Here is a 26,728-nt window from a genome sequence, read left to right as displayed (position 1 = left end):
CTTGTCCATGCTGTGGTTTCTGATAACAGTGTATGAGCCATTGAGTAAGCTCTCACTACAGTGCCGTTCCAGCCTTACCCCAGCGTGAAGAGCAGTGTACGCATTATGTCCCCTTGTCAGGTGAGACAGTTAAGGAAGGCAGTTGATCAGGGACTAGGAAGTCGGGCATGGGTTCTGTTCTGAGTCTACTTTCTCCCACAGGGGTTTTAGAAGTTTCTGTGGAACAGAGCTGTGCGTTCATCTATCATTACCCGCACGTCACATCGTGGAAGTCAAAAGAGCTATCAAGAAATAAAAGAGTTAGAATTTCTTAGACTTTTCAGATAAAGATGTGTAAAGGGAAAAATGCTTTCCTCTGAGGAGTTGCATGAAACTGTATCATGCACTTCCGCAGCCTGAGATCCAGCAGCATCATTTCGATAAGAATCGCTGGCGATCATCTCTGCCTACGTAACCTGACTAAAGAGAGGAGAAACTGGTCCTCTTGATGGCTAGGTTCCATCAGTCCGCATTCCTAGCAGAGCCTCCATCAGCCAGCACTGATCTTGCTCTTTTTATTTACAGTGGGCTGTGGTGGATTGCTGGCTTCTTTTGCTTTACTGTGACTAGCCAGCCCCTATCTGAGTAAGCCAGCACAGTGTAGTCCCTAGTGTCAAACACTTGACCAGCCCCTATCTGAGTAAGCCAGCACAGTGTAGTCCCCAGTGTCTAACACTTGCCTTTGGTGTTAGAAGGTGAAGCACTTTCCCATGAAATAAGTGACCTTTGCAGTACAGGATGCCAGTGTCTCCTTATTCTCCCTCCGCTCTCCAGTATTAAGGGAGAGCTTCATGATGTAAATCTTGGGTCTTGTACAGCTTCGTTGCAGAAAGGACAAAAGTGTTGTGCTCACAGGGGTGATACCGATCCAAACCTCACATACTGTTGTTCTCTGGATTTTAACCCCCATTTATCCTTCGTTGTTCGTTTAATAGATCCTGTTTATGACCAAGTAAACTAAAGAATGACTACAGCAGGCTCTGATGCTCCACAGTGCCCTTTCCTAGCTTTTGTGGCTCCGGTCAGCTTATTCAACCTCGCCAGGAGAAATAGAGAATGTCTGAGAGATTCCCTTTGTGCAGCCTAGCTCAGAGCAGGTGTTCAATATGGAGACACTACCATGGATGTCACAAAACCCAAAGGCGATCCTAAGGTGTGGAAGATTGGGATTTGTTTTCTTCCAGTAGCAAATGGTATTTCCCTGTGGACTTCATGCTGTTCCTATGCAGACCAGGGAAAAGAGCGTAATAATGTTTGCTATAAGGGAAGATAGCTCTTTGTTCCCTTCAGCAGACAAAAGAAACTCATTATCATATCAAGTAGTGACTGTGGCTGTTGAAATGGTTTATTTGTGTGTGTGTTTTTTTTCTGTTTCTTTTCTAGGGATTTATTTGTGGCTTTTCAGTAGCAACAGGTGCAGCAGCAAGACTAGTATCAGGATACGACAGCTATGGAAATATCTGTGGGCAGAGAAATGCAAAACTGGAAGCAATACCGAACAGTGGTCTGGACCACACCCACCGGAAGTGAGTAGACTCTTGAATGGTGAACTGTCTGGAAGCTTGGGGGGAAGCATGGGATGGCATGATTTTCTTTGTACCTTAAAGATAGTGTTTTTGGGATATTTTCATATGCTTTCTATAGAGCGATATTTTTTTGTTGTTGATGATGTTTTAAATGGGGTATTTAATCACTGCTGCTTTCATTTAACAAATATGTTCTCCAGGAAACAAATTTAACTGCCTTGTTAAGTGGGCCACCTTATGGTTTTAGTGTATTAAAAAAGCCTTGATTTGAAAGGGTCACTTATGTGCTCTGTCTTCCCATTAGCCTTTAGGTTATGGTCTACTCCTTAACCCAGAAAATAAGCTAGTATTCTCTATATTAAAATTATACTTAATGCAAGACAGAAGGATGATAATAGATACCAAAGCCTTAAAGTTATAAAATAATATTTTGTAATGCAAGTATTTAAATCTTTCCAGTTCCATAAAAGCTACATCTTCTTTGAGAGACTGAAATAATTTTTTGGGTTCTCAGTATTCATCTTTAGGATGTCATGAAACTCCTGACCATAAATGTCATCGCTCTTCAAGAGTTATTATTTTATTTCTAATATCAATGGGAAGATACATTTTATTCAGTAAATACATCATATATATGATTGCTGTATGAATTTTCAGGCTGTGAGTGTGTATGCCATTAAACGTCATTATGTTATTTCAAGTCAAACCAGGTCTTCAGAATAAATAAAACTAATTGCACAGTAACAAGGTTAATTAGTCTAGTATACTTTCTAGGAAATGTCAGAGTAGATTGTAACAACTTGTGATTTTATGACTCTGTTGGTTAAATCTTGGGGCCCCTCTGTATAAGATGAATTTGATGGTTTTATGAACTTGAAGAACTTTGATTATTTATTCTTTCTTAGAGACAGTCCTCCCTTTAATGAAGACAAGATCGTGCAGGTCAAATAAACCAAGTTTTAAGTAACAACAAGGAGTATCTACATGGCTTCCCACAGTTGACAAGCATTTATCACTCTGCAAGACAGGAGTAACAAAGGCTTAGCTGAGGCGACCTCCAAGGCCATGTGCTTGGTTGGTGGGAGTGAGCATCTTTTCTTGTTGCCTGTGGCTTTTGCTACCCTGCCTAAGTTCTGGGAAGAGCCACGCCACCAGCCCCCACCCAGATTCCCTTGAATCCACGGATAAAAGCCACAGACATACGCGTTGTTCAATTTCAACTTGCCTTATTTGCTCAATTGCTGGGCATTATAAATCTCCCTCGGCTAGTGTGCCCTCCCAATACTCTTAGCTCAGCACCCCAAATCTGTCCTCCACTTTATTTGCTCAGTTACCTTTAGTCCCAGTTCAACACTCCCAACTTTCCGCCTGTAACTGCCCAAGATCTCACATGGCTGCTTGGCTTTACTCTCTCCGAGGCATGGCAAACTCTCCATTCCTTTTTCTCCTGCATCTGTCTCTTGCCTGTGGGGACCTGGGAGTCCCGCCTGTTCCTTCTTCCCAGCAGTTGTCCCATGGCTTCTTTACTGACAGATCAAGAACCAATTGGGGAACAGGACCTTAGCAGTAGAACCACCCCTACCTTTTCTGTCCAATAAAAAAACCAAAGAACAAGAAACTCTTCTCCCAGGCATAAATTGAACAAAACCATAACAATCATGTAAATTACAGAGTATGATATACAAATGACACCCTGTCTATCATATTTGTCAATTAGATAAAGTACTCTATCATCATTCCTAACTGAAAGAGTTATGATTCTGTCCCTAGATTATGTTTAAATTTTAGTCTGTAACACCATCTGAAAAACTTGTCTTTTACTCTATAACCTTTTTCTCAATGTCAAACAACTTGAGTTTGATTATGAGATTATAACTAGTCTTTGACCCTGTCATTTTCTGAAGTGCACCTGTATCCTGCATCCCTTGAGAGAAGTGGACAGTGGGTCTCAGCAGTTTAGAAAGTTGTTTCATGTGTGTTTCTTATAATTGTCTCATGAAGTTAACACACGTTTCGGACCTTGGGTCAGTTTTTATACTGAAAATACTCCTATCTTTTTGGTGGACATTTTATTTTGAAATAATGTTGACTATGTAGAAGTTCAGTTTATTTTATTAGGTAACACCTGTGTCATAAGATGTTAACATCCCCAGTACTGTTAAAATGTACCAAATATATGAGACTATCAACTGAGGGCATAGGAAAGAGAGGGTTTCTTGCTTTACTCCACTGTCCTTATGGCCTGGTTCATGACTTGCTAGTGACTCTGCATATGTATTTACCATAAGATGTGCGGATATGCCAGGTAGTGGTGGCACACACCTCTATTTCCAGCACTTGGGAGGCAGAGGCAGGTGGACTTCTCAGTTTGAGGCCAGCCTAGTCTACAGAGTGAGTTCCAGGACAGCCAGGGCTGCACAGATAAACCCTGTCTCAACCCCCCCCCCCAAAAAAAAAAAGAAGTGCAGATACAACCCTGTGGTGTTCATCCAACTGGTGGGGGAGGCAGATTCCACATCTTCTTCTGGCTAGTTTATACACACCATGGCCTCTGAAAAACAGAAATTATACATCATGCTGAGAAAGAGTCACTTTTTTCTGAATATGTACCTTAGTCAGAAGCCATTCATGTTTAAATGTAGAGAGAATTGCTTTCAAGTAGTTTTTCCTTAACTCATGAACACATATTTAACATAGAAAGCTTCTTGTTTGTTTGTTTGTTTGTTTGTTTGTTTGTTTTGAGACACAGTCTCACTGTGTAGCACTGGCTGGCCTGAAACTCTCTATGTAGACCAGAATGGCCCTGAAATCTTAGAGTTCCACCTGCCTTATCCTCCCCAGGGCTGGGATTACGCCACCATACTCACTCCTGTATTTTTGGCCCCAACTTGGTCTCCTCTGCACTGTTACCTTTTCAGCCACTGTATCTCTGTCTGTGGATGGTAATGACCTGTAGGCCTGGTAGAATTTTGGATATCCATTTTCAGGTAAGTCTACATATTTGAACTCAGTGATGAGAAGACAGCGTTCTTTGTCTGCCTTAGCTTAGCCCATCCTCTTCTCTTTTCCTGCCCGTGTACTGGCTGCCTCTGTCTGCAGTCATTCCTTGTCCTCATGGCCTCACTGAACTCTGGGTCCTTCCACAGTTGGTGTAGTACTGTCACACCTGTGTCATGGGCTGGTGCCTCGAATCTTTCTCCTAACCCTTATCCCAAGCCCTTACTGCAGTGCCTGGTCCTTATCTGACCTTCACGTGCATTTGTTGAATAACACAGCAGCAAATCCTCTAAAATCCTTTCATGAGTGTTATTTCTTCTATTAGGATTTTTTTTTCCCCTTCCCATTCTTAACGTAGCTAAATTCTACTCATCCTTCGTCTCTCAGCAGAAAGGTCACTTCACAGAGATGCTGTCTTTGGATTTACAAATTAAACTGTGAGCCTGACATTCTGCCTATGGAACGAGAGAGACACCCATCACAGTTTTAACTAGCCATTTAGAAGTACACTCTCCTTGTGGCCTGTAATATAAATAAGTATACTTTTTTCTTCTTTTAATATTTTGTCAGAGGGGTGACTCTACTAACTACTGTGAAGGCAACGGGGTCTGTACTTTTCAGCGTTGAATCCTTAGAACCCAACTCAATGTGAGGAATGAAGTAGGCAGTCCATTCAGTGGTTGCTGAATGAGTAAATAAATTCACTCTAAGGAGTGAATTACGAGGTTTGAGGATCTGAATATTTTAAGATTATTAATGCATATTGCTGAATGGCTTTCCATAAAGGCTGTTGCATTTACATTCCCACCAACAGTGTCTGAGATTGCTTTATCTTAGCCAGTATTATTAGTTTTTATTCTTTACTAATTTGATAAGCCACAGAATAGTGTTTTATAGTTTTAATTTGCATGCTTTTGGTTATTAATATGCGTGAAGCCCCCTCCTCCCCACTTGTTAGCCTCTCATGACAACTATTGTGCTTAGCGTATCTATTCTTGGTCTTCTTATCTGTAATCAGCTCTGTCCTTTCTACCGTAATAGGATTAAGTTCTTGAAAATAGGGCTTTTATTTTGCCATTTTCCTCTTCAAGAGCCTTTGCTTTCCTGCTGTGGTCTATAGTATCAAAGATGAGCCCACTCAGCCCCTGCCCTTGTAGGCCTTTAGAGTGCTGGACCCATTTCACCTACCCAGTCCTCTCCCACTGCTCCTCAGTATGGTATTATTACCATGGCATTTGATTGATTCCACTTCTGTGCCGTTGCTTCTGCCTGTGTGCTTATCTGAATCTTTGAAACACTTAAGCCAGGTCTCACAGCTGACCTTTTTGTGAAGTGTTTCAAAATAACCCTACCCTGTAGTAAGCTTCCTTTACTGTGATTGCCTGAACTTTCCTGTCTCATACTCATTATTCTATTGCCTTCAGTTAGCTCCCTAATTATATTGTGTTTCTCATCTGTCTATTAATTACTGGTTGCTAGGTAACAGTATCATAAATTTAGTGGCTGAAAGCAAGCCACATTTGTCATGTCAGTGTCTGGTGATTCACAAGTTTAGGTGTAGGTTGCTGTGGTAGCAGTTTACTCCATCAGAACCAATGAACAGCATCTAGAGAATCTTCTAGAACAATGGAAGTTACACCTCTATGTAGTATAATTATGGAAGTAATATCAGTGTAGAAAGTCTGCTTGCTGTGGAAATTATACTCTGTGCTGCAATTGTGGAAGTGATGGATGTCATCTTTGCCACTTTTCTGCTGGTGAGGCACAAATTTCAGGTTCCACTCAAACTCAAGAAAAAGGAATTTCATAAGGACATGAACACAAGTGTCAGGGTTAAGAGAAGCCTCTTGGACTTTATCCGGTGCTCTGATATACTCTGTCTTCCCAGAAGCAACATGTTTTTGTAGCTCTCAGATCTGAGTATGTCTCTTCCTTGATGAGGGCTTATTTACTTGTAATTATCACGGAAGGAGGAGAGTCAGGAGAGTCAGGAGAGGGATGGGCGAGTGGAACAGATCTGTCTTATTTTAACCAAATGTTTAAGGTGCCAAGATGACTATAAGAATTTTCTTATTAGTAAAGAAAAATCTATTTATTGACCCTTCTAGTTATAATACTTTTTCCCTCCTAGTGGTACTTTGCACCTGATAGTGTATTTCTTATAGAAACACTGTTGCACAGAGAACTGCCCCCACTGTGTTTGTGAGATTCAGGAAAGCCTCAACTTCACATGGAATTAAATTCATTTCTGAGTTGCATGCTTAAGAAACTAAGACTTTCCTGCATAGAAGCAAAATCAGATTTCAGCCTAAGTCTGGGTCAATCCAGATAAAATTATCTGCTATAGAACCATGGAGTTGTAAAATGTGAGATTATTTATCTAATAACAGCCTACCAAGCACTTATGAACAGAGAGTGACTTACCTTGTAGCTAAGCTAAGGAGATGGTACTACACACCCTGGGTTGGGCATAGAGCCAGACTTGATTGTAGAGAGTGGGTGGTGAACTGATTGGCAACTCCAAAAATAGAGCTCTTCTACATGTTCTAATTTGGCTCATAAATTTTTGATCTATAGCATATAAGCATCTTTAGAATGCATTTGAAAGTTATTGTTGTCATTATTATTAAAAAGAGAAGGATATTAACCTTGAGGCTGCTCTATTGCTTAGGCCTCTGGTGATGACCAAATGGTCAATGTCATCTCATTATGGAGGGATATGTGCTGGGAAGAGAAACATGGGAAGACAGGAGCCCTGGTAGAGAGCCTGCCCCTTACCTTGCTTGTCAGTGTGGGCAGAGCAGGATGCATCAGCTTTTGTCAGATACTGAGACAAGGGCTCTCACTTTGCTGGCCTCGGTGGGGAGGCTTGAGGTAATGGGGAGGCTTGGTGCTTCCAGAACAGATACTCTCATGTCCTGGGTGCCCAGAGGAGAGGATATGGCAAGGGGGCAGTGGCTCTTAGTGTAGGGAAGGGAGGGCATGTTCTTAGTTGTTCTGATTGAGGTATTCTGTTATGAAAACTTTGCCCTCCTTCCTACACATAATCTTGCTTAGTGTCAACTTGCTTTGTTACTCTAAGAAATTTCCCCAGTGTATCTTACATACTAGTATTGATTTCTTTTATAGGTTCTGAAGATGTATTTTCTTATAAATCTAATTTTCATCTTTCAATCTTTCCTCTGAAGAAGCTATTTAAAGTTCCAGTTACAGGTCCCTAAAACACCTCTCAGATTTGAAATAATCTGTGTTAACAGGGTACAAGAAGTTAAAGGTCTGAGGGGGAGGGGATGGCATCTGTGCATGAATTGTCCATATCTAGAATATCAATAGGAGGAACATCTTATTTGGTGCCTTCTTCAGATTATATTTTTTTTTTGCATAGTTTTATAGGACATGGCGTGAAAACAACCAGGATGCAAGGACTTTTCTTCTTGGTTGTGCTTATTTTCACTGTAAGCTAGCAACTTACCATGTCTGTGCTTACAAGGGACCTGGAGATCATTGAACCCATCTCTTATAAGAGTAAAGGACCTTGCATCTAAGAAGCTTAAGTAACTTGATAGAGACATGTAAACATAATCCTCTATATCCCCGATGGAATTGTTTTGGTACATACACTCTCACACATACTGCAACTGGTTCTGTTTACATCCTTCTTATGAATGGCAGAGTATTCGCTTATAAGCTATGCAGTTCTTCTGTATACTTAACCATCTCTAAATTATTTATAATACCTTATACTGAGTAAGGAACTATTACATGGTGTTGTTCAGAGAATAGTAAGAGAAGTAATTCTGAATATGACAATACATGTGCATTCTGCCTGCCTGCCTGCCTGCCTGCCTGCCTGCCTACATATCTAATCTATCTATCTGGTCTGAGTGTGGTTAGGCAAACATGTGCAGAGACCAAGGCTAGTGCTCTACTCATCCTCTGTCTAGTGTCCCAGTGTTAAGATTTGTTCTGTGGTGTCTCTTGTGAGCATACGGTGATTCTAGGTTTGTACCTTTTTCCTTCCGGAGATTCTTCTCAACATTTAAAGGGAACATGGAAGGAAACAGATTGTGTAAAGTCATAAACTCGGAGACCTTGAGAGAGAGAGAGACCAAGTCTATAAGGTTTTAAAGAACTTGAAGGCAATCACAAATTCTTTTTCCGTTGGTGAGACTATGTGAACTGAGGTGATGAACCACATTATTCTTATTTCATACTTAGAGTTTTGTTTTACTGTTTACATGTTTTTGTTATTTGTAGAAACATACCATATGGTTCTTAAGTAGAATCATTGTTTCATGAGTACTGGCCTTATTTTGGAGAAATGTTATGGGATTTTTTTTGACTCTAATGGCCACTGGTTGTCCTAAAAGGTTAGATGTTCTGTGTCATCTACTCCACACCTCTACTCAGTGCGTGAATTTATATAAAGGGTTATATGAGGAGTCAGTAGTGACAGTATACTACTGGGTAGGATGTGTGAGTTCATTAAATGATTACCAGCTTTCTGGGGCTATAATTTGTCATACAGTCTCACATTCTCCACACATTGTTTGTTTTCTTTCTGGGACAGTTGCTGTATAGGCCAGCTGACCTTATACAGTCCCCCTGCCTCAGTCTCTCCAGGACTGGGATTATGGTTTTGTGCCTTTTTCCCTGGTGTAATTTACGTCTCTTTGGGAAAATTTATCAAGTGTTTTCAAATCTTGTTCACTGAAAATCCTTGGCCCTGTTTAAAAAAGAAAAAAATAACACAGGTAAAATTTGATTAAAAGGGTGTTTTAAGATTCCTATGGTTAAGTGCAGCTCTTTGTGCCTAGAACTACCACTTTTCTTCTCCCTGCTGACTTGACCGAGATTGCTGTGTGCTCAAGGACTTTTATTCACCTTTCTGAAAATTCTGGATAGGCATAGTGGCCCAGGCCCTTAATCCTAGCATGTGGGAGGCAAGGCATACAGATTTCTGTGAGTTCCAGGCTAGCCACAGCTATTAGAGAGAGCTCGTCTTCATCTGTTCTGCCCCACTACTGACAAATATTTTTTTCCTTTGGGGCTAGAGAGATGGCTCTGCAATTAAGGACTGCTCTTAGTCTTCTGGGATCGAATGCTCTCTTTTGATATGCAGTCACACACACAGACAAAACATCTACATATATTAAATAAATAAATACATGCATACATACATGAACGAATAACATTTTCTTTTAAAAAAAAAAATCTAGTTATTTTATTTAGCCCTTAGCCTACATTCATTGAGAATCAATCGTGTGTTACAAGCTACTTCTATTGATAATAAAACAGGAAGTAGCCTAACTGGCTGAAGAAAAGGAGCATGTGGTTCAATTCAGCTATTCTCTGGGGAACTCTTTTTCTTGTTTTGTGTTTGTTTGTTTGTTTGTTTGTTTGTTTTGGATTTTTGTGGGGTTTTTTTTTTTTGTTTAGAGTCTAAATCCAGGTGTTTAAACTTTTCATGTACTCTTGAGCTACATAGACATAATATTTTATTTTGTGGAAATTGTAAGCTGGTAAAAAAGTAGAACTTTATAAAATCATGCAATCACCGAGGCTGTAGCTGGGGGAAGTGTTGCCAAAGGGATGTCTTAGGGCTCAGGAGCTTACAACGGGAGAACAGGTCTGAGACCCAGTAGCCCCAGGTAAGGACAGAATGCCCGTTTACATTATTAAGGAAAAAAATAGCAATTTTATAATGGATACTTGTATGAATGTACAAGTCAGTTATAGAATGACATGGAAATATTAATGTTGTCATTGAGCACTAGATAGACTTTATATTCTCTAAGTTATTTCTTTATACATGAAGTGTATTGTGTGCATTAAATTAACAACAGAGACATTCATAGTCCCTGTCCTTGAAGAGCTCCTGTTTTATCGAGGAAGACAAATGCATGTGTGAACAATGCCTGTAGCTCCATCCTTCAGGAGTGCTAGCCATTGATACCTTGTGGCTCTGCTGTCCTGGGTTCCTATCACAACTGCTGAAGAGAGGAAAGTAGGGCAGCTGATGGAAGGACCAGAAACACCATTATTTCTGTTTACTTATTGCTATTGCAACAGAATGCTGTAACCTAGTGATTGAAAACAATGGGATTCTATAAACCAGAAGCTGGTGCCTCTGCTGGTTCTCTATTCTAGGTTTCCTAGGCTTAGACCCAAAGCTTTGTCTGTGCTGCAGAGCCTTCTGGCAGATCTGGGGAATGGGTCATCTTCCCACCGTATCCTCCTGCCAAGAATTCAGTTCCATGTGGTTTTTGGACTCAGGTCTTCTTTCCTTGATTATTATGCAACAAGTCATTTTCAGTGCCTAACATGAACCTGTAACTGTGGCTCATGTGAAAGCCTTTCCTTTGTGAGCCTTCCCTCAGGGCAGCTTCTTGGTTGTAGGTTAAAGAGCCTCAGGCAGAGATGGAGGAGGTCTTAGGAACAGGGTCATTTTAATCAGATGTAGAGCCCCAGTTTCGTAGGGTGAGGTTCAATTCAAGGCTTCCAGTCTGTCGGGTTGGTATTCTTGCAGCCCAAGCTAATGCAAGGTGAGGACTGGAATAAATGGGAAGGAACTTCCAGCCCTCCCTTGGCATTGAAGCAGCTTGAAGGTGAGATGTAGTGCACTTATGCATTATAACGGAGCTTGAGTTTTACAGTGTTCTTCAGAGCAACCCAGCAGCTTGCCTGCTTGCTTTCACAGTTAGTGTACATAGGTGGATATGTTCTTAGTCTGTGGTATGGTCTCATTTTGAGCATTTTCCTTCACTTTGAAGGAAATCACAAACAACATTCTCCCATCAGGATGCATGCAGATGCCAACCTTAGCTTGCTGCCTCTCTCCTGGTTTAGCATAAATGAACCTGTATTTGTAGACTCCTATACCACAAATGCCATCAGCATTCAGAAATGGTGATGCTTATGATCAAATTGGAACTTGTATCATTTATGCAATTTCCCCACACATTTTTTTTCTCATAGAAAACATTAGAAGTTGGAAAATCTTTTCAAAAGGCAAGTTTTTTGAGACATATTTGGAAAATAATTTTTGTTATATCTTATGATCCCATTATTTCTTAGCTTTAATTAAAAAAAAAAAAGTAAGCTCTAGTGAGATTCTGCCCACTGTCATAATACTCGCTGTGACTAATACTGTAAGCAGTCTGAAGGACACCAACTATATACTCATCTTTAGGGAATGCAAGAGGTGGAAATGGAACAGTTTACAGATTCTAATTAAGAATTCTAGAGCTACTTCGCAGGGTTAGACGGCACGAATGCAGCTGAGCAAGGCAGGGCAGTTCCCTTTTCTCAGAACTCGTGTACACACTTGCCATGTCTAAGTTAGGCAGCTGGGGCACAGGCTTCATCTGTTGGTGCTGGGTTAACTGGCACCATAAACATTTTTTTTTTTTTTTAAGATTTTGAGAGACCTTTGTAACATTGGATTAATCATTAACCACTTCAACTAGGAGTTTTATAGACATAGTTTTACACCTGTCCATAGGTGTGAGTGTATCTGGCTCTGAATTGAGGGCACCAGGGGAGCTAAAAGGCATGCAGTTTTTCCATGAGCATACACACACACACACACACACACACACACACACACACACACACACACAAATCTACACACGTCCATACACATTATACACATCCACATCCAGATGTGGGTGCAAAACTCAATAATTACTCTTGGGCTCAGGAGTTTGCCAGAACCCACAAAAGTCACGGACATATCATAGTCATGCTTCCAGTCTATTTTGCATAGGGGATATGGGTGAGCCACGAAAAAGAGTACACTGTTCTGTTCTGTGGAAAGAAGGGAGCAAGGTGGAGTTGGAGCACACCACTTGCCTGACAGTATTGTGTAAAATACAGAGCATGGGCAACTAGGAAGCCCATTTCAACCCTGGCGCTTATCATTGCATTGTCTTTATAGTGTACGTGACTTAGTGTCTAGCTCTGCGCACATGTTCACATGCATACCACCTGATCCCGAACTCCTCATCTGCACAATGATGTTGGTCTTTCTAGAATAATCTAGATACTGTAGGGATTCTACAGTATTTGCCCTCATCATACATCACGTTGTAAGGCTGTGTGTCATAATCTAAGACCCAATTAAACAAAGACACTCCTCTAAGATACAGAGAGTAACTCCCAGAAACCAGAGCAAAGTTCAGCTCTCTCTCTGAATAAAGTTGAATTCTTAACTACTACCAGTGCTATAGATGAATTAGGATTTTGCAAAGAGCATTTTAAAGGAGTTTTAAATACTTTATCTTGTGGTTTTACTGAAATATAATTTACATATAATAAAATAACATACCTATTTAGAATGTTGGTGAATATATGCAATTAAGCACCATCCACAGTGGTCCACACCTCTTTCATTGATAGAAAATAAGGTAGTGCTTCTGTATAGTTAGCCCCTCCCAACCGCTGATCTGCTTTTTGTCAATACAACTTTACTTCTTTGTTTCTTTGCTTCTTTGTTTGTTTGTTTTTGTTTCTCTTTCTTTCTTTCTTTCTTTCTTTCTTTCTTTCTTTCTTTCTTTCTTTCTTTCTTTCTTTCTTTCGGGTTCTTCAACATGAAAACATGTGATATGTATTGTTTGCCACATCTTTTTTTTTTTTTTCTTAATACAGGTACCACCATACCTGGATTGGTTTTCAACTTCTTTTTTAAACACAGCATAAAGAAAGTTACTAACATTCATTCATGTTTTATAAATATGCCTGTAATTTATTCCTTTTAAAATTGCTAGGTAATATTTCATTGTGTGACTGTATTGTATTTTACTTATTGCAGCTTTTTTTTTTTTTTTTTTTTTTTTTTTAAAATTAAAAGCTACTCTCTTGCTATCATGAGCAACGCTGGTTTGGAAGCCTGTGGTCAGTTTTGTGAGGACACATATATATTCCAGTGCTCTTGGGTGGGTGCTAGGATTTGGATGGTTCACACTATTTCAGTGGTTGCGCCATTTGCATCTCTCTTAGGAAAGTGGGAGGGTTCTAATTGCTGTGTCTCCTTGTGGCATTCTGTGTTGTCTATTTTTAGGTATTCTAGTGGGTGTATAATGGCGCCTCATTGTCTTGTGGCTGTAACTCACATTTCATTTTTTAGTTTTTTTCATTTGTTCTGAATTCCCATACTCTTAATGACCAGCAGTGCTGAACTTCTTTTAAAGCAGTGACTGACAGTTCACCTGTCTTTTGTGAAGTAGCCTTTCACACATTTTTGAAGCAATTTGGCTTTGATAAAGGATTTTAAGACTGATTTATAATCTCAATACAAGTCCTTTATGATCTGACTATATGACCTTTGTTGACTAAATATTTTGGGTGATATTTTCTGTAGTCTGTGTTTTATTTACCCTTTTGTGTTTGTGTGTGTGTGTGTGTGTGTGTGTGTGTGTGTGCGTGCATGCAGCCACAGGCATGTTCTCAGCCTGTGCCCAAGAAGGCCAGAAAAGAGTGTCAGATCCCATGCAACTGAATTACAGGCAGTTGTCAGTCACTAGGTATGGGCACTAGGAGTTAAAGTCAGGCCCTCTGTAAGAGCAGCAAGTGTTCTTAACTATTGAGCCATCTCTTTCCAGTGCTCTCCATTTTTGTTTTCTCAATGGCATGTGTGTATGGGCTAGAGGTCCGGTTCATTTGGGGTGGTGTTTCTTATGAGTGTTCCTCCTCCTCCTCTTTTTTTCTTCTTCTCTTCCTTCTCTTTCTTTCTTTCTTTCTTTCTTTCTTCCTTCCTTTTCTTTCTTTCTTTCTTTCTTTCTTTCTTTCTTTCTTCCTCCTCCTCCTTATCCTCTTCCTTCTCCTCTTCCTCCTTCTCATTCTTATTCTAATTCTTTTTAAGATGTGGTCTTTTGCTAGGACCATTAAACTAGGGTTGAGATTATAAGGCTGGTGCTCTCCTCTCTCTTCTCTCTCTCTCTCTCTCTCTCTCTCTCTCTCTCTCTCTCTCTCTCTCTCTCTCTCTCTCTCTTCTAATCACACTGAGCTATTTACACACACAGTTCTGTGGATTGATCTCAGATCTTCAGGCTTGTGCAGCAAGCACTTTACCCACTGAGCCATCTCCCAGCTTTCCGAATGTATCCTTTGATAAGAAAAGATTATCAATTTTGATGATCTTTTAGTGGTTTGTGCTATTTTCTATTCTAAGAATTTGTTACTTTACACCAAAGTCACAAAGATTTTTCTCTATGTTTTATTTAAGAGCTTTTAATTAAGTTCTTATCTTTGTGAGTACTTTTAGACAATTTAGCTGGTGTGAAAAATAGACAAGATTGATCCCCTGTCCCAAAGAAAGATGCAGGTGTCCAGAATTGTCTTCCCTATTGGCATTTTTTGTTGAAAATTTAAACTTGAAGGCATAAAAGGAGTCTAGATTAGGGGCAGCTACCAAGGTTATGTAGAGGTAGAAATAATTTACCTAAAACAAACAGGATGCTGCCTTAGCATACCATTGTTTTAAATAACTAGTTAAAGCAAATCACATAAGAGATAAGTGGAATGTAGTATGCCATTAGAGAGAAAAATAATACAGGGGACTACAATACTGTTTAGGAGCCACAACAAAACATGCCGTAAATGAAATGCTTGAATTGCAAGTTATAAAACATATGCCTAAACAAATTCAGTCATTTATTTTATTATTATACTGAAAATATAATGAAAAATATAGTACTTACTTTTTGCAGTAAAGTCTATCTGTACCCTCACATATATGCATATTTATATATTGCCAAGTGCACAGAATTATAATATTTTAATAGAAAGCAGAACAATAATAGTCATCAAATCTCTTCCTAGTGGGTAGTCTTAATGCAGTAAATAAAACAATACAACCAAAGTTAATTTATAGACTTAATACAATACTGGTTTAAGACCCCAATGGGATGGCAAATTAATCCTGACTGATGCTATAAATCATAAAAAGCAGATAAAAATTTTTTTTGAGTGAGAAATGCTTTTAAAAATTATTCATATGCCGGGCAGTGGTGGCGCATACCTTTAATCCCAGCACTTGGGAGGCAGAGGCAGGCGGATTTCTGAGTTCGAGGCCAGCCTGATCTACAGAGTGAGTTCCAGGACAGCCAGTGATACACAGAGAAACCTTGTCTCAAAAAAATAAACAAACAAACAGAAACAAATAAAAATTATTCTTGTTCACAAGATAATTTCAGAGTATTAAGAGGAAGTGCATATATTGTAAGACAGTGGACTGGTACCTGAGAGGGAGAGATTGAGCCATGCAGTGGGTATGTCTGAGAGGGTAGACCAGATGTCTAGGCTAAGTGTAGTTACTGAAGTTGAATATCAAAGGAACTGTGAATTTTCTGGCTTTAAAGACAGAAAGGGAAGCTTGTGGGTTTTACTAGAGGTTGAAAACCCTAAAGCCACCAGGCAAACATTGTAAGTTACATAAGTAGACTAGGTTTAAAGACCTTAGGAGATACTGGGTACTTTGAACTCCATATATAGTGGGTTTTTGTGGTTTTAGCTGAGATATAGAATATAAGTAGAGAGGGCTTTGATACTAGGGTTGTTTTTTTCTTTTCATGTGTATGTGTGTGGTATGTGTGTTAGCATGTTCTTGCGTGAGAACATTGCGTAAGTGTGTGTGTGTGTGTGTGTGTGTGTGTGTGTGCGTGTGTGTACATGGATGTCCAAGGTTGGTGTTGGGAGTCTTCTTCCATCTTATTCTTTGAAACAAGTTCTCAGTTGAACCTAGAGTTCACTTATATAGTGAGTCATTAGCTTACTTACCCTAAGAATCCTGTGTGTCTGTCTTTGAAGGGTGGAACTACAGATAGATTAGCATGTGCACCAGCTGTTTACATGGGTTCCAGGGATGTGAACTCTGAACTCTGTTCTTCTTACTTCTACAGCAAGGCTTTAACTGCTTTGAGTCATCACCCAGCCCATTTTTCAACTGAGGCCAGATACCTATTGACAGATTAAAGCAGAGTGAGGAGAACATAGAAGACCTGCCAATCTTCTGATTTTTATTTTAAATGTAGTTTTAGGCTTATTTTATGCATATAAGTGTTTTACATAAATATGTCTATGTATCATATGTGTGTGTGGTATCCACAGAAGTCAGGGGAAAGTGTTAAATTCCCTGAAACTAGAATTATGGATGACTGAGCTGCCATGGGGTTGCTGGGGATTAAATTCAGGTTTTCTTCAAGAACAAGTACTGTTAACCTCTGAGCCATCTTTCCAGCTCTGAAGTTTTTAAGTGTTGGCACTTGGAGGGGTGGAGGGGTGACTCATTTGCCTAGCAGATCCAAGGCTCAAGTTCATCTCCACCCTGAGAAACAGCAAAACAATCACTGTTGGCAATTGCTGTGCTGGCCAGATAAGACATGAGACTGAGGATTTCTCATAAAGGTTCTGTATCTTTTGTTGCCATTATTATATTCTTTCCAGGGAAGCAAAGGGTGGAGGGCTTGCTGTTCTAGACTAAATCATGTTCCAAGAGTATATTCTAAGAACTGTCTAAATGTAGATGCATACAGTCATGGGAACAGAAGTAATATACTAAAACTTAAGAGAAGTAGAATATGTGAAAGCAAGAGTCATTTAACAACAAAAAAAATTAAGTTCAAAATATTGGGCTGGATGGTAATATGATGAATACTACATTTAGACCTATTTTAATCTCATACCATACAAACTAAATTCCAGATGAATTAAATATTTTGAAATGAATAGTGTATGTCATTGAAGAGAGGGGATAATTTGTACATTGTTGAAGCAGTAAAAAAAATTAAGTCATACCAGGGTTGGCATGTTCAATTATGAAAATTATGATTCTCTAATAAAAAAAGACAAAGTGATACAATACAAAGTGAAAGAGCATTTTCAAGTTTTCTGTGATGAGTTGAATTGTTCATGCAATTGAGGATATCTTTACAGGTAGACCCATTGGAGAGGTGACCAAGGAAGAGTTAGCACTGTGGGAAATGGCAACAGTAATTTTTGGCTCAAAGAGCATTGTTGGTAGTATGGACATGCAGTGGTTTGGGGATGGATAAATGTAATCATGCCATTTGCAACTTAGCACGGTTGTAAATGGTAACTGCCATTTGTGATCTTCATTATCGTCATCATCTTTCAAAGGGAGTTTGGAATTGTCAGTGCTTCTGTTTTTAATCCAGTTGGGAAGGCTTTTAGCCCATGTGTCTGTTGCTTACAAAGCTCTTTACCATATCCTGCCCCATTGATTCTCACTCTAGCCCTGGGAGGTATTTAAATTTTTCTCAGTGAATGCTTTCAGGATTTATTCTTTCATAGTTACAGAGTCACAGTTTGGTCTTCTCACCATCTGTAATTGCTCTACCAATAAAATCAACTCAACTGAGTTGAAACCTCCTATTCTGGCAGCAAGCCTGTCTTCCGAGTGTGCACATGTTTTGCTTTGTTTCCTCGTTGCAGCTATTCTTCAACTTCTGATTGTTTGCTCCAGTATTGTCTCCTAAATGATCTTTTGTCCTTTCTCATCCTTACTATTTAGCTTTTTTCTTGTAATATTTTTCATAGTATTGTGACAGTATCTAGTGCCCCATTATTCTGTCTTTGGTATGAATGGATAAAAATCTGTGATGGGCAAAAGAGTCAAGGGATAGCTTTCCAAAGGAACTGAAAGGCAATGTGCACACATAGGCTTGTAAAAGACCATCATATGTGTTGACCATCATAAGCCATCAGTGAAATGCAAAGCAGAACCAGTGAGTGACTCCTTTCTCTTTTACTAGAAGAGTGATAATTTAAACTTATTTCATTGTATGGATATATCACAATTGGTTATCCATTCATTGGTTGATACACATTTCTAAATATGCATAAGGATTTGGAGAAATTGGACACCCATGTATTACAATAAGTGTTTAAAATGGAATAACTGCCTTGCTAAACATGGACTATTTCTCAAAATGCCAAACACAGTTACTCTATGACCTAGCAAGTCTACTTCTTGGAACCTACCTAAAAGAAATCATAAGACATAAGAATGTTTCTAGCAATATAATTGATAATAGCTCTCAAAGGAAAAATGATACAGATTTGCATCACCTGATGAATCGATAACAAAATTGTGGCATAGCCATACAATGGATTATTATGCATAATTGGAATGAAATATTGAAGCATACACTGTGGCATGATGAGCTTTGAACTCATGCTAAGTAGGGGTAGGCAGAACAGAGAGCTAAGCAATGGTGGTTAGTAGATATGGAGGTTCTTTAGGGATGAAAATACTTTAGAATTAGATTTTGTGATAAACACTTCAGTAATATATACTTAAAAACATTGAACTGGCTGCACACAGGGAACATGTGGTAGCCCATGTGGTAGGGGTATAAGGAGGTCACTGGTCCTCCCCATAGTTACAGTTCCTAGCCCTACCTATAGTCACAACAGGAATTTGAGACCAGCCAGGGTAATTTAGTGAGACCCTTAGTGAGTCTTAAAAGAAAGCAAAACACAGTTTGCACAGGTTAACTTTATGGCATGTTAATTATGTATCAGTAAAGTTTTTACACTAAGAAAAAACAAAGTCCTTTGGCATTGTTGCCTGACATAATAGTATTTTTTTTGTTGTGATTGTTTGAAAAGTTGAATTTTTCCTTCTGACCCTGGTATTGACAGTGAATTTGGCTTTGGTAGTATTCTAGTTAACCTAAATAGAAAAGTGAGTTTTGATAGCTCTCATGAAATGTTTTTATAAAGTGTTTATTTTCTTATCTCAGTTTTGCATGGAAGATAGTCAGTGGATCTTGGATTTATCTGAACATTTTTCTTCTCCCTCTTGCTTAGATCTATTTTATTTCATATGTGCAGGTGTGGCTGTATAGGTGGTGGAGGTCAGACGATGTCATTAGAGCCCTTGGAATTAGAGTTACAGGTGGTTGTAAACGACCTTGTGGGTGCTGGGAACAGCTCCTGGGTTCTCCAGCATATTTTCTGTCTTTTTGGTACATGTTAAGTCAGAAACAAACTATAGCTACATAGAATTGATCTTATCTCTGGCTTCTCCATTTGCATCTCTTTGTTGGTAACTAATATATTAAGGACACCAAACTGGGCCTTTCTAGGTGAGCATAGTGTTGTTTATCCTCTGTGCTCTTCGTGTCTTCCTGAGTACAGTGTCCTTTTGTCTGCGTTTTGTGAGACAGTCTTGCTCTGTAACTCAGACTGTGTCTGGGGCTTACATTCTCTAATCCCTACCCTCATGAGTGCTAGGATTATTAGCATTGACCATGGTGCTCAACTTTTTGGGGTTCTGTTTTGTCTTTATTAGAACAGGGTTACCAACCTTAATGGCCCAGCTACCCTGGTCAGACTGGGATGTTCTTCTCTTCTTTATCACATCATCATGGTGTCTTTCTTGGTCCTGAGTACATGTGAAGCCCTCCTTTCATCTCCATTCTCAGCCTAATCTCCGCCATCATTTCTTGGTACAAACCCTTCAGACTCCTTCCTGCCTGTTAGTCACCTGTTGTTTATTTTCCACAGTGAGCTCCCAACAGCTTTCCAGCTTTAAGATGAACTCCAGCTGTCCTGCCTCTAATACCTTTAAGGCCCACAATCGAGTTGTAGCGCCTGCTTAGCCTCTGTCTGCATCCTTCACTGCAGTCCACATCAACCGTGCTAACCTTTCCATGTTCTTTCTGTGGTCATACCTGCTCTGCCTTGACGCTCCTCCCACCACACCTGAATGACTCTTGCTCATTTTTTAGTTGCTTTAGTTATCTACTCTCTAGGTCCCTCCCCTGCCACTTAGGAGACCCATTTGATCCTTCCTGTGCTGGTCTCTTTTCCCAGGTGAGACATTCACATTGCTCACAGCTCCTGTGTCTCTGTGCCAAGAAGGCAGGGAAGGAAGACAGTGTACTCACTCTTTTTTGTTGTTGGTTTGGTCCTGAGATAGGATCTTTCTGTGAAGCCCTGACTGGCTTTGATTTCTGTAGATACCTTAGGCTGTCCTTGAACTTTAGACTTTCTGGCCCAGTCCCCCAAGTACTGGGATTAGAAGCATGAGCCATATGCCTGCCTGGCTATTATGGGCATATTTATAATAATATTGTTTACCTAACTCTGTGTCTGGCAGAGAACATGTTTAAAATTTTTATGTTGAATAACAAACAGTATTTTCACCTTAAATATCTTCTCCCTTACTTCCGTTCCACCTCATCTTTACCTGGCAAAATTTATACAATTTAGTGATTCCATAAATGATTATGGATTCCTTTTTCATTCCAGGCATTATTTAAGTACTAAGAATATAGAAATGGATTAAAATAGTCATCCAGCTCTACTCTCCTACAGTTGATTTCTAGTGGTGGAGATAGATAATAAAACAGATAAATAAATGGAGGTGTTGAGGAGCAAATAAAGCTCTGTCTGTCTGTCTGTCTCTGTCCCTCTCTGTCTGTCTCTGTCTCTGTCTCTGTCTCTGTCTCTGTCTCTCTCTGTCTCTCTCTCTCTCTCTCTCTCTCTGTGTGTGTGTGTGTGTGTGTGTGTGTGTGTGTGTGTGTGTGTGTGTGTTGAGGGGCAGGGTTTTACAGCCTATAGTTTAGGTTGACCTCAGATTAGTACTTTCCAGTTTCAACCCCTGTGTCTCCTAACGCTGGCCCTAGTGTATTCATGACAGCAGTGCATGATCACCACTTAAGCTTCGTCTTCCTAATGCTGCCACAGTGATAAATCTCAAAGTGTGTTGTCTTGTTGTCTTTGTTTTTTTAGTGATTTTTGCTTGAGCGGGTATTGAACCTTTGAATACATGCTAAGCAAGTGCTATAGCGTGGAGCTACATCTCCACCCTTGGACATGCAATCTTGAGGGACAGATACTGAAGCTGTAGAAGTACACGTGCTTATGAGCAGAGGCGGACTGTTGCAACCATCGTACAGCCTCCTAGATCACTATCTATACTTAGTCACCGTGCCCAGCCAGTCTCTCTTAATTCTGTTGTTCCAGAATGATGGGGGCCAAATATGTTTTAGTTAATGGTATGTTGTTGTAGTTGGCTGGGTTAGTTAGCTTAGTTTGGGTACACTCTTCCTGTAGTTCTGCAGGCTAAATAAGATGACCTTCCTTGGGACACTTGGTTCCTGGCCTGGTGTGATACCTGGACTTGCCTTGTTGCAGTCTCTCCTCCCCCTACATGGAAGTAAGAGGTTTCTTTGGCAGAACTCTTCTGAGGCTGGAGAACAGATCCCGAAGCCCTCTGCAGCCTACATTTAGCATCAGCAGAAGGCCTGCATCACTGTTATTTAGCCATAGCAGAAGGGCCTGCGTTGCTGCTGTGTATTTCTGTTTGGTGACTTACTAAGGGCAACACGCTTCATAGAAAGGGGCTATACATTATAAACTGATTCCAGGTAATAATTGGACAAATGATCAGACTCCATTTTTATTCCCCTCTGGGGAAGACATGTGTCAGGACTCACTAAAGCGGAAGCATCCGAGGGGCTTTGCTGCCAGCTTCTCAGCTTTAGTGCCGTAGTGCTTGATTAGAGAGGAGAGAAGCCAAATCCAGCAGGAGGCGGCCAGCAGACCTGGTATCTGTTTGCCACCTCTTGCTCCAAAAAAGCCTTACCGCAGAGTTGCCATGGCAGCAGGAGGCAATTTAATGGCAAGGGCTCATCTCTGGATCTGCACTGCTGTGCCCCAGCCTTTCCCTCTGGCCTTCAATTTGATCGGCTGGTTACACCAGGGCCTTACTGTGAGGTGTCCTTGTAACTACACATTGCCTTATGGAGTAAAGTGCAAGGTCCCCTGAATTCTCAGGACAGCCACCTCTTTATCCCCACTTCTCCTTGGCACATATCTCTTTGATGTTCCATTCTAGAGTCAGCCCTATCTGATTATGTGCAGTTCCTTAAATATGCTCTTTCATGCTTCTGCGCTTTTAGGCATGCGGTTTCCTCTGCCTGGAGTGCTCCCTTCCCCATCTGTCTGGAAAATTCCTTCTCAATTTCAAAATGCAGCTTAGATTTCTCCTCCCCCTCCCTCATGCTTTCTCTCACCCTCTTTCCTCCTTGCAGATTTGTGCAGCTTCTATAGCCATTTCAACCCCACCACACATCAGGTTTGAAAGGACTGGCTGTACTCCTGCCTCTTTTTCTGTAGTCTGTAACTTATCCCAATTCAAAATTTGTGTTTTGTGGATTTTTGCATTGAAAGGGCCTTTCCTGGAGTAAATACATAGCAACATTTGTGGAATAATGGGATGCTTTTTGTGTGAATTAAGTCCTGCTTAATGCTTATTCTTTGAGTGTTGTTTTCTACAAAGGTAAACTAGTGCAGTGTGAGTAGGCGCGTTCCTTCTGCTATGAGCCTGATGGACCAGCCAGTCATCAACCTGTCACTGACTGTCCATGTCTCGTCTTTACAGTTGGGATCAGAGAGAATAACACTTGTGGGTCAGACTTTAAGTCCACGGGACCTCCAGTTGTCACCCACCATCTGGATCCTTCCATTGGCTGTTCTGAGGACACAGCCTTGGAAGCTTGGTGAAATACAGTAACTCCTTGGTAAATCCCATTTTCTCTGCCTTCTCCTCTTCTTGGTGAGGACAGTAAACGCCAGACAGGTTTAAGCTACCTTTAAACGTGTAGCATCATCTAAATTGGGTTTCGTCTTCTCGCTCCGAGCGCAGCTTTTCAAGTTTACTTCTTTCTTGTGGCTCTTTCCCTCTTCCTGACCTTCTGTGATTTATGGCTCACCCCTTCCCTGTTGCCCGTTCTCATGTTTGGTGCATGTGTCCTGTTGACTGTGCAGACACGCTGCTTTTCATGGATATTCATCCCTTTCTTTCCTCCTGGACAGAATTTGGTGTTGTGTTTTCAGATTTTCAAGTTAGAATAGATTTCGTATCTTCCTCAAATAACCCCAGAAGCCGCTGAACTGAGCTTGTGCTTAGACCCCTCCCTTCATACAGTCTCCATACAGTTTCCTTTGCAGCACAGCCTGAGCACTTGGTGATTTACCTTTTGTTCCCATTGTCCTTGTTTGTTTCTGGCCTTTAACAGCTGAGCCATCTCTCCAGCCCCCATCACACTTTTAAGTTCAAAGCTCACCTGTGTGTTTGGCAATTCCCTTTGCCAATGTCTTTCTGGACCACCCACCCGAGCATGCTGTGTGCATACTGTGTGCATGCCATGTGTGCCAGTGCCTGCAGGTGTCCAGGCTGTTCAGTTTCTGAAGTATTCTTCTCATTGTTCTTCGCCTTTCTCCCATTCTCATGCGTGGTATTTTATTCATTCCAGGTCCTATAACGGATGTGAAACTTAAACAAAGCTGTTTCTAAGTTATTAATAGATTTGAGCTTCTACAACAATTCTGTGCTTCGTCCTCATTCCCAACAGGGCTGATGACTGTGGAATTAGGATGGGCTTTGAGACAGATAGATAGTCTTTTGTTGCTTCTTATCCTGTGTCTCTGAAAAATACTCTCTGTAGTGGTCAGTTAACTGCAGACAAATCTCCCTCATCTTCATGGAAAGCATTCCAAGATGCAGTGCAGGTCTTTGGAGCTGTGGATTGTACTAAGCTCTGTGGGTACCATTTTTTTTTCTCCTATGAGTACATACCCAGAAGAAAGTTTAATTAATAAACCAGATACAGTAAGAAACTGGCAATAACTAACCATGAAATAGAGCAATCATATCAATAAGTATAATAAAAATGACTCAAAACATATATATTGTCTATTTATGAAAATTTCCATTTGCTGTTCCCTGACTTTGTTTGGCCACAGGTAGCTGAATCCACATGAAGTGAAATTGCAAAAAGGAAACTACTCACCTGCTGATGCTAGCCTAATTTATAAATAGAGTTGATAGCTTCGTTCACTGTCAAAGGGAGAGCAAGCCTTCCATCATCCAAAAGACATTAACACAGTTAGAACCTAGGGCCTGTAAGTAGCTCTTCATAGTGTGTGTGTGTGTGTGTGTGTGTGTGTGTGTGTGTGTGTGTGTGTGAATTGAATCCAATATGTTCCGAGGTTGGAATGTATACAATACTAAGCATGTGTCATCAGCATACATTTCTGAAGATGCTATTTAAAATTGTATTTTGGTTGTATGGGTTATGGGTTTTCAGAAACCATGCTCTTATGCCATAATCGGCAGTATTAATTTGACAGTGCTATATACACATTGTAGAGTTCTACTCACCTTCCTAAGCCATTTCTGTTTTACCTGACCTGCTCTGAGAGCTGCTTATCTTAGCAAGCCTCTTGAGCCAATGGTATCTACTCAGATTTTTCTCCCAAATGAAAAGTAAATCTTAGTATTGTAGTCTTGTTTTGTGGCTATCCCAGACCAACTTGAGTGGAGTAGTTAACAGTCAAATGCAGGCTTTGTAAAAGTCAGGTGTTTTCTGTGTGAAACCAATAAGAACTGTCATGTACATGCTGTCTGTTATGTGTGTACCATTAGTGACCTTAAAGTAGACTAAAGAGTAAATGGTATGTAGTGTTTAAAATATAGAAACTGAGGCTAGAAAAGAAAGATGTTTTTCTTACATTAGGCCAAAGAACTATTGTAGGGAGGACCAGAAGATGAGGCTGGTGTATACCTGTGATCTCAGCTGTTTGAGAGGCCGAAGCAGGTTTAAAACAACAACAACAAAAAACCAAAACAACACAGGTTCAGGTTGGTATAACTAAGGTACAGTACAAGGTTGCTATCTACTCCCAAGTACAGACTACCAAGGTGTTTCAGAGGATAAACTAGGACTGTAAAAATACAGCTAGAATGGTTTTAGCATTGGAAGACACAGAAGCAGTACAACAGACAAGATATCTATTCTCAGGGGGTCTTTGTTGTTAGAGCCTCGTCCCAGCTGGGAGACCTAGCTTCCCACAGGCCTAGACTGTGGCTTTCTTCACTTGTCTGTTTTCTACTGTCATTTGATTTCTCCAGATACTAATTAAGGCATCGTTTATCATTAAGAACTATGTATTCAGTGACTCCTCAACCCACATTCCACCGCCTTCACGGAAGCACACCACACTGTTGTGTGGAACTAATCTGTACACAGAGTTTTCTAGAGTGTCTGGCCCACGAGTATTCAGTAAACACTGGCTGTGTTCATTACTGATGTCATAGATGGCACATACTATTGCCTGTGCTGGCGCTGTTAGCTGATACACCCTCTTTCAGACCCTGAGTGTTCCGTGCCAGAATCTGGCTTTGTGCAGTCCATTGTCTGTGGTCCTAGGAACAGACACGCTGAGTCACATGCGTGGGACAGATGGAGGGAGAATTAGTGAGAGTTTGCTTGTTCCATCCAAGGGTTTCCAGAACCCGTTCTCTCTGTGCCTGCCTGTACTAACTACCTCCTTGTTTTCAGCTGTGGACACCGTCCATGAACCCTGCTTCTAAACCACATCTGGCTTCTTTGCATTCCTTTTATCTTTTTGGAACCTTAGTGATTTTAGAGTCTCTAAGAGCTTGTAGATTTATAGTGCAGCTTGTGCTTCTCTTCCTGCTGGGCTCCTGGATGGTCTTCTGGCTGCACTGCCTGTGTAGTGCCACTGCTCCATCTGTGAGGGCCTCTCTGGTTGTCTGTATTCTTGTGCTTTTTAGATTTTGTGCCTAGTCCTGTTTCTTCATTAGATTGTAGCCAATGACTGAGAAAAGTAATTATCTCATTCATGTGGTTAGTTGTATTTGGAGTATAGGTTTGGGTGGTTTGTGGGAAAGGACATGGGCTTTGTAATATTTGCCATGGATTCAGAAAAAAAAAAAATGTGGTTAAAGAACTTTGTGCCAAATAAGACCATTCCTCCTTATGCTCCCTACATCGTGTGCAACACTAGTCTCTCTTTATCTTGTCGGAGGATGTGTGGAAATCATTTTCTCCTGGACAGATTATAATACATTCCTGCTGTCTTTATCTTCTTTTTGATTTTATTTGTTAAATCCTGTGATTTCTACCTAAGCCTTGCCTTTAAAAATGTAATTTTTAATTTTTAATTTTAATACCTGAGATATAATTTAGGATGTGTGCATTATTTTTATATAACTGCTATGTATTTTTAAAAAATGTATAGGAAAGATATTGTGGATAGTCCAATTAAAATGTAACGTGCATTATTTTTAGGAAGTGAAAACCATGAAAAGGAAGAAAATTGTAGAG

General features: G+C 40.3%; 1 protein-coding gene across 5 annotated transcripts in view; it reads left to right on the top strand.

The window, feature by feature from the left end:
• Positions 1–26,728, top strand: part of Slc44a1 (solute carrier family 44 member 1) — a 181,304-nt gene that overhangs the window by 53,511 nt on the left and 101,065 nt on the right. For all 5 annotated transcript variants that reach the window (XM_034501795.2, XM_076934964.1, XM_076934963.1 and 2 more), the window contains exon 3: positions 1,423–1,565. In XM_034501795.2, the coding sequence (XP_034357686.1) occupies positions 1,423–1,565 (143 nt within the window). The remainder of the gene's footprint in view (positions 1–1,422; positions 1,566–26,728) is intronic.

This window comes from Arvicanthis niloticus, chromosome 5 (assembly GCF_011762505.2).
Source record: "Arvicanthis niloticus isolate mArvNil1 chromosome 5, mArvNil1.pat.X, whole genome shotgun sequence".
Taxonomy (NCBI): domain Eukaryota; kingdom Metazoa; phylum Chordata; class Mammalia; order Rodentia; family Muridae; genus Arvicanthis; species Arvicanthis niloticus.
Note: the sequence above shows the minus strand (reverse complement) of the source record. Positions and strands in the feature narration are given on the sequence as shown.